At 47.1% G+C, this 11,413-nt stretch overlaps 1 protein-coding gene across 1 annotated transcript in view; it reads left to right on the top strand.

The window, feature by feature from the left end:
• The window catches only part of sv2a (synaptic vesicle glycoprotein 2A), a 34,788-nt gene extending 23,703 nt beyond the window's left edge, over positions 1 to 11,085 (top strand). The window contains exons 8-13 of the mRNA XM_072459965.1: positions 587 to 675; positions 1,699 to 1,863; positions 2,059 to 2,192; positions 8,058 to 8,264; positions 8,326 to 8,485; positions 10,489 to 11,085. Coding sequence (XP_072316066.1) covers positions 587 to 675; positions 1,699 to 1,863; positions 2,059 to 2,192; positions 8,058 to 8,264; positions 8,326 to 8,485; positions 10,489 to 10,672 — 939 coding nt within the window. The 3' untranslated portion in view covers positions 10,673 to 11,085. The remainder of the gene's footprint in view (positions 1 to 586; positions 676 to 1,698; positions 1,864 to 2,058; positions 2,193 to 8,057; positions 8,265 to 8,325; positions 8,486 to 10,488) is intronic.
• The last annotated feature ends 328 nt before the right edge of the window (positions 11,086 to 11,413 follow it).

Below are 11,413 nucleotides of genomic sequence, written 5' to 3'. Positions count from 1 at the left end.
TATTTGTATTTTTTATGTAAATAATTCACAATTTATGGTACCAACACCAAATCCAACTATTTGTTTTAGTGTTCACTGTCCAACAGCCTCCAGCAGTCCAATTTGGATCTTCTGTTTTCCTTATACTAGCTTTCTCCTTTCCTACATTCGTAACAACCCGACTAACTAATGCACGCTTTATGCACTGGGTTTAGGCAGAAGAGTATTTTAGTTACTGTGGATGTAACGTTGCTCGTTATTTGTTTGGGGGCGTAACCACGTGGACCATGTGACCAATGGAAGAAACAGCGTTCAGAGTTTCCTGATGTCATTGTCGCTCATCACACGCAACTTTGTACGATCCAAAACAAGGAAATGTGCAGGAAGCAGGATTTTAGATCTTTTTTTTTGCAACGCTTTGTGATGGAAGTAAAAGTAGAGGAGAACATGGTGAGAGCGAGGTGAGCCCGGCGAGTGTCTGTGTTCTGTCATGTCGTGTGCAAATGTTCTGATATCAGCATGTGTTTCTCTCAATGACACACTTACTAACTCAAGGAAGTTAAATAATGACTGATCATCTTTAGTAATAGAAGTATATGTGCTTTAGGTGTGGGAGAACTTCCAGGCGGTGTTCTCGCCACAGTATCGCCGCACCACCTACATGATGATGGCCGTGTGGTTCTCCATGTCCTTCAGGTACTGAAGGCCTCGGCTTATATTATTATCTCCATCAAACATACCAAAAATACAATATGTACAATATGTAAATGTGGTATTCCGAGGGTCGTTATCCACAGTGACTAAACCATCCAATGTCTATAAAACGCAACAACGCTCAATATAAAGCAGCAGGCTCGCGATAGGCTGAGACCTGAGTCCATACGTTAGCAAACATACATGTTTAGGTGAAGCAGCCACAGCGCACACGAGCTCCATGGACACGCCCGCCCACGGCGAGGGACAGAGGACAGAGGGGACAGTAGAGACACTATGCATGGATCTATGAAAGACAACATGGTCACTACCAATGTACAGCTGGACGACTGTTGGCGTGCAAGACAGTAGGGGACAGCAGGGACAGTAGAGACAGAGGGGACAGTAGAGACAGAGGGGACAGTAGAGACAGAGGAGACGGCAGAGACAGAGGGGACAGTAGGGACAGTAGAGACAGAGGGGACATTAGAGACAGAGGGGACAGTAGGGACAGCAGAGACAGAGGGGACAGTAGGGACAGCAGAGACAGAGGGGACAGTAGGGACAGCAGAGACAGAGGGGACCGTAACACAACGGTTTTAATCATGGACGTGAGCATTTATGTGACCTTCTGCTTTAGCTGGAGTGATTTATGACTCTTTGAGCAGTTTCATTCAAATAAATAAAATAAGAGTCTGAGAAAGACTGAGGACACTTTAAAGTCATCAGTTTGTTCATGGTGATGAGACAAATATTGACAGGGACAAATATTGACAGGGATATGTCAGGAAAGTGACTAAAAGCAACACTATAAAACACAAATAAAGTGAGGTTCTAAGTTCTAAGTCTATAAAATAGCACTTGTGCAATTACAAGAACATTTTTTAATTTTAAATAATCAAAATGGCTTTATTTGTTCAGTTCCCTTATGTCCCTTAGGGCTCATGCTCAGCAAAACGCCACAACCTTCTACTTTCTTATGTGACCTTGAAGCCAACGTGTCTGACTCTGTTCTGTGCTGTGCAGTTATTACGGTCTGACGGTTTGGTTCCCCGACATGATCAAGTATCTCCAGAAGCAGGAATATTCCTCCCGCACCAGGGTGTTTATGAAGGAGAAAGTGGAACATGTGACCTTCAACTTCACCCTGGAGAACCAGGTCCACCGGCAGGGAGCCTACTTCAACGACAAGTGAGAGGCAGCCTCCTCAGGGTTCCTCTGGGTTCCTCTGGATTCCTTTGGGTTCCTTTGGGTTCCTCTTGGTTCCTCTGGGTTCCTCTGGGTTCTTCTGGATTCCTTTGGGTTCCTTTGGGTTCCTCTTGGTTCCTCTGGGTTCCTCTGGGTTCTTCTGGGTTCCTTGGCTGACTTTCTGTTCTCCGTTTGTAGGTTTGTCAATATGAAATTGAAGTCCATGGTGTTTGAGGACTCACTGTTTGAGGAGTGTTACTTTGAGGACGTCACCTCCAGTAACACCTTCTTCAGGAACTGCACTTTCATTGCCACGCTCTTCTACAACACAGGTCAGCTCTAGATACTTCTCCATCAGTACTCTTCTACAACACAGGTCAGCTCTAGATACCTCTCCATCAGTGCTCTTCTACAACACAGGTCAGCTCTAGATACTTCTTCCATCAGTGCTCTTCTACAACACAGGTCAGCTCTAGATACTTCTCCATCAGTGCTCCTCTACAACACAGGTCAGCTCTAGATACCTCTCCATTAGTGCTCTTCTACAACACAGGTCAGCTCTAGATACTCCTTCCATCAGTGCTCTTCTACAACACAGGTCAGCTCTAGATACCTCTCCATCAGTGCTCTTCTACGACACAGGTCAGCTCTAGATACTTCTCCATCAGTTCTCTTCTACAACACTGGTCAGCTCTAGATACCTCTCCATTAGTGCTCTTCTACAACACAGGTCAGCTCTAGATACCTCTCCATTAGTGCTCTTCTACAACACAGGTCAGCTCTAGATACCTCTCCATCAGTGCTCTTCTACAACACAGGTCAGCTCTAGATACCTCTCCATCAGTGCTCTTCTACAACACAGGTCAGCTCTAGATACCTCTCCATCAGTGCTCTTCTACAACACAGGTCAGCTCTAGATACTTCTTCCATCAGTGCTCTTCTACAACACAGGTCAGCTCTAGATACTTCTTCCATCAGTGCTCTTCTACGACACAGGTCAGCTCTAGATATCTCTCCATCAGTGCTCTTCTACGACACAGGTCAGCTCTAGATACTTCTCCCATCAGTGCTCTTCTACGACACAGGTCAGCTCTAGATACCTCTCCATCAGTGCTCTTCTACGACAAAGGTCAGCTCTAGATACCTCTCCATCAGTGCTCTTCTACAACACAGGTCAGCTCTAGATACCTCTCCATTAGTGCTCTTCTACAACACAGGCCAGCTCTAGATACTTATTCCATCAGTGCTCTTCTACAACACAGGTCAGGTCTAGATACCTCTCCATCAGTGCTCTTCTACAACACAGGTCAGCTCTAGATACCTCTCCATCAGTGCTCTTCTACGACACAGGTCAGCTCTAGATACCTCTCCATCAGTGCTCTTCTACGACACAGGTCAGCTCTAGATACCTCTCCATCAGTGCTCTTCTACAACACAGGTCAGCTCTAGATACCTCTCCATCAGTGCTCTTCTACAACACAGGTCAGCTCTAGATACCTCTCCATCAGTGCTCTTCTACAACACAGGTCAGCTCTAGATACCTCTCCATCAGTGCTCTTCTACAACACAGGTCAGCTCTAGATACTTCTTCCATCAGTGCTCTTCTACAACACAGGTCAGCTCTAGATACCTCTTTATCAGTGCTCTTCTACAACACAGGTCAGCTCTAGATACCTCTCCATCAGTGCTCTTCTACAACACAGGTCAGCTCTAGATACCTCTCCATCAGTGCTCTTCTACAACACAGGTCAGCTCTAGATACCTCTCAATCAGTGCTCTTCTACAACACAGGTCAGCTCTAGATACCTCTCCATCAGTGCTCTTCTACAACACAGGTCAGCTCTAGATACTTCTGGATCTGGGACACTTCCATTCTAAACATTCACATTGTAAACATCAGCTCGCTACAAATTGGAAATAGCCAGGAGCTATTTATGTTTGGTTAACTATGCTTTACTTTTATTACTTCATCTTTAATATTATGAATGTATTATATTTGCTGACTGTAAAACCTTTTGCAGTGTGCAGGATGTGAAGTAGGTACATGGTTGAAATCCCTGATTTACAGTGTATGACTTTATCGATTAACATAAAATATATTACGGGTATCGGCAGGCCAAGCGAGCCGCGGCTCGTGCTGTCGCAGAGGCAAAAACCCGGGCCTGGGAGGAGTTCGGGGAGGCCATGGAGGAGGACTATCGGTCGGCACCAAAGAAATTCTGGCAAACCGTCCGGCGCCTCAGGAGGGGGAAGCAGTGTCTCACCAACACCGTTTACGGTGTTGGTGAGACACTGTTAGGCCTGCTGACCTCGACTGGGGATGTCGTCGGACGGTGGAAGGAATACTTTGAGGATCTCCTTAATCCCTCAGTCACGTCTTCCGAAGAGGAAGTAGAGACCGGGGACTCGGAGGCTGGCTCATCCATCACCCAAGCTGAAGTCACTGAGGTTGTTCGCAAACTCCTCGGTGGCAGGGCTCCGGGGGTGGATGAGATCCGCCCTGAGTACCTAAAGTATCTGGATGTTGTAGGACTGTCTTGGTTGACACGTCTCTGCAACATCGCGTGGCGTTCGGGGACCGTGCCTCTGGACTGGCAGACCGGGGTGGTGGTCCCTCTGTTCAAGAAGGGGGACCGGAGGGTGTGTTCCAACTACAGAGGGATCACACTCCTCAGCCTCCCGGGTAAGGTCTATTCCAAGGTACTGGAGAGGAGAATCCGACCGATAGTCGAACCTCGGATTCAGGAGGAGCAGAGTGGTTTTCGTCCCGGTCGTGGAACACTGGACCAGCTCTATACCCTCCATCGGGTGCTCGAGGGTTCATGGGAGTTTGCCCAACCAGTCCACATGTGCTTTGTGGATCTGGAGAAGGCTTTCGACCGTGTCCCTCGGGGTGTCCTTTGGGGGGTGCTCCGGGAGTACGGGGTCCGGGGCCCTTTGCTCAGGGCTGTCCGGTCCCTGTATGACCGGAGCAGGAGCTGTGTTCGCATTGCCGGCAGTAAGTCAGACCTGTTCCCAGTGCATGTTGGACTCCGCCAGGGCTGCCCTGTGTCACCGGTTCTGTTCATAATTTTTATGGACAGAATTTCTAGGCGCAGTATGGGGTTGGAGGGTGTCCGGTTTGGGGACCACAGGATCTCATCTCTGCTGTTTGCAGACGATGTTGTCCTGATGGCTCCATCAAACCCGGACCTGCAACATGCACTGGGACGGTTTGCAGCCGAGTGTGAAGCGGCTGGGATGAGAATCAGCACCTCCAAATCCGAGGCCATGGTTCTCGACCGGAAAAAGGTGGCTTGCCCTCTCCAGGTGGGTGGGGTGTCCTTGCCCCAAGTGGAGGAGTTCAAGTATCTCGGGGTCTTGTTCACGAGTGAGGGAAGGATGGAGCGTGAGATCGACAGGCGGATCGGTGCAGCGGCTGCAGTGATGCAGTCGCTGCATCGGACCGTTGTGGTAAAGAGGGAGCTGAGCCGAAAGGCAAAGCTCTCTATTTACCGGTCGGTCTACGTTCCTACCCTCACCTATGGTCATGAGCTTTGGGTAGTGACCGAAAGAACAAGATCGCGGATACAAGCGGTCGAAATGAGTTTCCTCCGCCGTGTGGCTGGGCGCTCCCTTAGAGATAAGGTGAGGAGCTCGGCCACACGGGGGGAGCTCGGAGTAGAGCCGCTGCTCCTCCACGTCGAGAGGAGCCAGCTGAGGTGGCTCGGGCATCTGTTCCGGATGCCTCCTGGGCGCCTCCCTCGGGAGGTGTTTCAGGCATGTCCCACCGGGAATAGGCCCCGGGGAAGACCCAGGACACGCTGGAGAGACTATGTCTCTCGGCTGGCCTGGGAACGGGATCCCCCCGGAGGAGTTAGAGGAAGTGTCTGGGGAGGAGGAAGTCTGGGAGTCCCTGCTCAGACTGCTGCCCCCGCGACCCGGCCCCGGATAAAGCGGCAGAAGATGGATGGATGGATGGATAAAATATATTAATTATGCAGAAGACAACTGTCCCTTTATGAACATGACCGCTACACCAGACACTAACCACTGCCAACCTGCTGGAGGATTCATTTTTGTTTTCAAACCAGGGCCGGTTCTAGATTACTGATATTGGGTGGGCGGCCAGAAAACTCGGACTTCCGGTGAAGTTGACGAGCTAAAAAGAAACACTCGCTCCGCTGATGGTGATGAGGGAGATGAGTGAACAGGGAAATGACAGGTAACGCTCCCGGACCTAAACAGTCAAAGGAGACGGACCATGAGTCCAGTGGAAAACAGCCCGCCTCACAAGCTAACGCTGCTAACACGGCTAACAGATTGGGCGCAGCAGACTGCGGGACTTCGCCCGCGCCAGGACGGGGTTCAGGTGGCCCCAACGGGAAAGTTCAGGGCATTCCCTTGTCGGATGGAAGAGATGACTCTGCAGCGTCACTGAGAAATGAAATGAGAGCAGCGGATGGTGCACCCCGATTCAACCAATTTGGATGCAACAAAAGGAAGCTCAAAGCGGGGGGAGGAACCGGAGCACACATCAATGAAGATGAACAGCACATTTCAGGATGAGCTGCAGAAGCTGAGGTGACGCTGCAGATGGAGAACAAGAATATGAAAAATAAGATCCTGAATTTGGAGTCCACGTAGGAACAACCTCAACTCAACTATGATTAAAGCAAAACTTACGGGGTACCGAACGTTTCATGGAGAAGATTCTCCCAAAGCTCCTTGATGGCTCAGGAGTTGAAGTTCCTTCACAATAGAAAGAGCACATCGTCTGGGCATCCAGTGTTAAAGGAGACCTCCGGGGTTAAAGGAGACCTCCAGGGGTAAAGGAAACCTCAAGGGTTAAAGGAAACCTCCAGGGTTAAAGGAAACCTCCAGGGTTAAAGGAGACCTCCAGGGTTAAAGGAGACCTCAAGGATTAAAGGAGACCTCCGGGGTTAAAGGAGACCTCCAGTGTTAAAGGAAACCTCCAGGGTTAAAGGAAACCTCCAGGGTTAAAGGAGACCTCCAGGGTTAAAGGAGACCTCAAGGGTTAAAGGAGATCTCCAGTGTTAAAGGAGACCTCCAGGGTTAAAGGAGACCCCCAGGGTTAAAGGAGACCTCCAGAACTGGATACACAACGGCGCCTTGAGAGGTTCTGCTAGATTGTCTCAATTGAATTCACCTTTATTTGGTTTGTGCAACACGGAGAGCTTGCCTTCATCCCTGGGTTGCCTGAACTAAACTCAGACTAAACCAGTTCCAGAACAGTCCGCGCACACATCTCTGATCCACAAACGAGGGCAGCAGCAGCAGCAGAGTCACAGGAGCAGATGATCCTGAAGTGCACACCCCCAGTCTGCTGCGATGGCCCGCACTAGTCCCAGTGCCAGGCCTCTGAGCACTCGGTGGTGGTTGTTACCCAGGGTGGAGACTTTACAGGCAGAGATGTGTGCGTGTGCGTAACCGTGTGGCACTCGCCCTGCCGCAATCTCAGTCCCAGTTTCCTCAGTGTTTGAAGCGTATGTCCTCGAGATGGGCTTGAGCCAATTCAACCGGACTAAACCAAGGACTGCATGAGTCGCAAACAAGTGCAAATTTCGTTTTGGCTCTGGCATTCATACTGCAACCAAAGCAACCGCAGTCGGACTCCTCTAGAACCTGCCCCGGCTGTGGAGATTACTACCCCAGACAGCTCAGTTGAGAGATTGTGGAGAGAGGAGTCAGAGGGGATGTTGCAGTTGTGTTCTCTGTACGTTAAGCTACATAATGCTTCATGTTTATTAAAATCAGTCACATATTCACAGAGAAACGAGCCAAACGAGGAAGTGAATTTAGATGCAGCAAAATGCTATGATACAGGTGGGCGTACGAGATGCGGTCAGAGAAATGAGAATTTCTTGTCCCAACCCAACCTGAGCGAGTCAGAACTCAACCCGCTCATCACTAGTGTCCACAGACCTGCGCTCTGCGGGGCCATGTTCAAAGAGTAAAAACTACTGGAACATATGCTTAGTTGCAGAAGGTTTCCCAGCTATTTGTTTTTTTTACTTGTTTGTAGACCAGGACAAGATTAGTTTGACCAGTTCTCTGGAGAAACGAGGCACAAATTGGATAAGAACAAACTCTGAGTAAACAAAGTGATGGTTCTGTTCTGTGTTCTTCACAATGTGATCTTTTCTATGTCCGTACCCATCCCCCTCCCTTGTGCACCATCTCCCCACGCTTTACAGATCTGTTCAAGTACCGGCTTATCAATAGCAAGCTGATCAACAGTACTTTCGTGCACAACAAGGAGGGCTGCCTGCTCAGTGACGTGGGCGATGACAACAATGCTTACATGGTGTACTTTGTCAGTTTCCTGGGTACTCTGGCTGTCCTGCCTGGGAACATTGTGTCTGCACTGCTCATGGACAAGATCGGACGCCTACGGATGTTAGGTAGGCTTAGCAGTTCCACGCACAGGCTGAGGACTCGCTGACTTGTGTTTGTATCCTGCAGCGGGCTCCAGCGTGATCTCCTGTTTCAGCTGTTTCCTGCTCTCTTTTGGCAACAGCGAGTCAGCCATGATCGCTCTGCTCTGTCTGTTTGGAGGCATTAGTATTGCTTCCTGGAACGCTCTGGATGTCCTGACCGTGGAGCTTTACCCCTCTGACAAGAGGTAAGACCAGCTTCAGACCATGCTCATGTGTGCCAAGTATCTGGAGCCATGTGTAAACCATCAAGAACAGATGATCTGTTGTTGAAAGAAAAAGTACTCAACATTCAATTCAATTCATTTTTGCAAAATCACAAGAGCAGTGTCTTCAATGGGACGACAGACATGGCTTTGTCAGAGCGAGCCAGGACGTCCTGCTGAGCGTCATCATGTCTCAGTTATACAGGCGTCAGCAGTAACAGGGTTCTGCACAACGTCTAGTGTGAAATTTAAGACTTTTTAATACCTTATTAAGACCATGGACATAAAATGTAAGACCACATGCACTTTAAAATCACATATTTTTTTATGAAAATGTATTTGAATTATAAATGCTATAGGCCTACTATCTTTACTATATTGTTTGTGTATACCTTAAATAAAGGGAATTGTTTTTAGAACATAAAAAGCACCCAGTAAAAATCTTCGATCATTTAATAAGTAGAATAAATGGAATTATAGGATTTTTATGGTGCCTTTGTTATTAGCCTTTGTGTATGGCCTTTTTATTTTGAAATATGCATTCTGATTTATCGGCTCTCAGATGTATTTCAATTAAAAAACTTCAAAAAAAAAAAAAATGAAAATAACATCTAATATAGAGGTCTAGTCTATGTTTTCCTTTCATTCTGAGTTCCCTGTCCAGAGGTCACATGATCACACCCGGTCAGGTGCACCTGTCACATGATCACACCCTGTCAGGTGCACCTGTCACATGATCACACTCTGTCAGGTGCACCTGTCACATGATCACACCCTGTCAGGTGCACCTGTCACATGATCACACCCTGTCAGGTGCACCTGTCACATGATCACACTCTGCAGCCAGTAGATGGCACCAAAACACAGGCTGTCCCAGAGGAAACAATTGTTATAAATCATTGTAATAATAATTTATGATATAATATTTGGAGGGAAATTTGGTGCGCAACAGCAATATTTAATCACGTGTGAAGCCATGTTCCCACTGAAGCAGAGCATGGTTATTTTATTTGTCTTATGCTGACCAGTGCACAGTCAGTAACTGAAATATACTAATTGAGTGTCTGCGTGATGTCACACAGGCACTATATGTTCTTGTATTTCACATATTTTTCATTGTTTATATTTTCCATGATTTTCCATTTAGCCAGTTTCAACTCCTTAACGCTTCAACCGATTTCAACATGTTATACCTCATTACGATCGCTTTCGCAGTAGTACGTGCGCTATTACTTTTGACATTTGAACAACTTGTACTTTTTACAGAATTTTCAAAAGTATTAGTACTGTCGGGATCACATGCAATGGTATTTATTTATTTGTCTATGGTAGTTTTTATTTATTTAAAGGAGATCTTCTACTGAAAGTGTTTTTCAGACTTCCTATAAGTGATCTGTTCTTGTGGATCTACCTCTGTATCTTCCTGCGTTGCACCAATGAAATTTCCCCATGTGGGACAATAAAGGAATATCTTATCTTATCTTATCTTATCTTATCTTACTTTTTCCCCATTTTAAATGAATTTGGGCATTATGAGTGTCAGCGGAATTCTTTAGACTTTATTCTTTAGGCTTTATTCTTTAGAAGGGAGATGGGGGGGAGAGGGAGAGACGCAGACACTCCAGCAATGGCTTCAGCCATTGCAGATTTTCTAATTTCATTTGATATAATTTGTGGAAAATTATCTGAATCTGCCTTTTGTCATCGGTTTACAGTCTATGCATTGTAGAAAAAGATTCAGTTGTAATTTTCCACGATAGAACCCTGCTGGATGGAGGGATTACACCGACTAATGTCAAATAATGTAATGATTAGTCATCAAAAATGCTGTCTCTATAAGTACACCAGGTTAACAGTAACAGCGTCAAATAAATGTCTATACATTTTTTGACACAAAAGATGGGACGATAAACCCACCTGGTGTGTTCAGTGTTTCTGTCCATCTCTAATGAGTCATTTATTCTGGATTATTGCTTTTCTTTCAGAACCACGGCCTTTGGCTTCCTGAATGCTCTGTGTAAGCTGGCTGCTGTCCTTGGCATCAGTATCTTCACCTCATTCGTGGGGATCACCAAAGCCGTGCCTATCCTTTTTGCCTCTGGAGCTCTGGCCGTCGGCAGCTTTCTGGCCCTCAAACTCCCAGAGACTAGGGGCCAGGTGCTCAAATAGTGTGGCCCCAGATGCACGCTGTGGATGGACTCTCCATAACAGTCATGCAATAACCACTCATTGTTCATTTGAGCTGAAGGAAGCAGCACAGTGACTCAAGTGACCTACATTCAAAAATGACCTCTGACTTGAAGCATTTTTGATGTGTCTTCGTCCCCAGTGTCCTCAAGTCCCAACTGCCATGTACTAGATGTTAAAACAATCCAGGTTTGTTTCCACTGAGTGTGTTCCCTTTACTACCTTAGCCATGTGTCCAGCGCTACATCCAGCTGTCCAAGTGAATGTCTCCAATATTCCCTCTTCTGGAAATGTTGAGCATCACCGTGTCAGGACAGGACCATCTCCTTTGTTCCTTTCAGCCCGCGGCCCGTTCACACTGCACTCCAGCTGACAGCAGCACACAGCAGAGTCAGCGCTCTCATGTCCCCTGTTCTAGCACCTTCTTTATGCAGGTTTCCATGTCAAGTTTTAATGCCATTTTCAAACTCAGAATCTTTAACGCACAGAAAGCATCCGTTCATATTGTGTCTGACTCGAGTGTTTACACAGTGCACATTTCCACCTGTTTGTTATGCTTGAAATGTTTTACCGTCTGGCATTAACCATAGTTGTGTGTCTTTTTATTGCTCAAAATACCCTGAGAAGCATGTGTTCTTTCTGTGAGCAGGGTCACCTCTCCACAGATCTGACCTGTAACTTACTGACGTCACTTATCTCTGTAGAGAAAGAGTTTTATTGCCA

The sequence above is a fragment of the Eucyclogobius newberryi genome, unplaced genomic scaffold (genome assembly GCF_026437365.1).
Source record: "Eucyclogobius newberryi isolate DKJ021-1_F unplaced genomic scaffold, fEucNew1.0.hap1 SCAF_3, whole genome shotgun sequence".
Taxonomy (NCBI): domain Eukaryota; kingdom Metazoa; phylum Chordata; class Actinopteri; order Gobiiformes; family Gobiidae; genus Eucyclogobius; species Eucyclogobius newberryi.
Note: the sequence above shows the minus strand (reverse complement) of the source record. Positions and strands in the feature narration are given on the sequence as shown.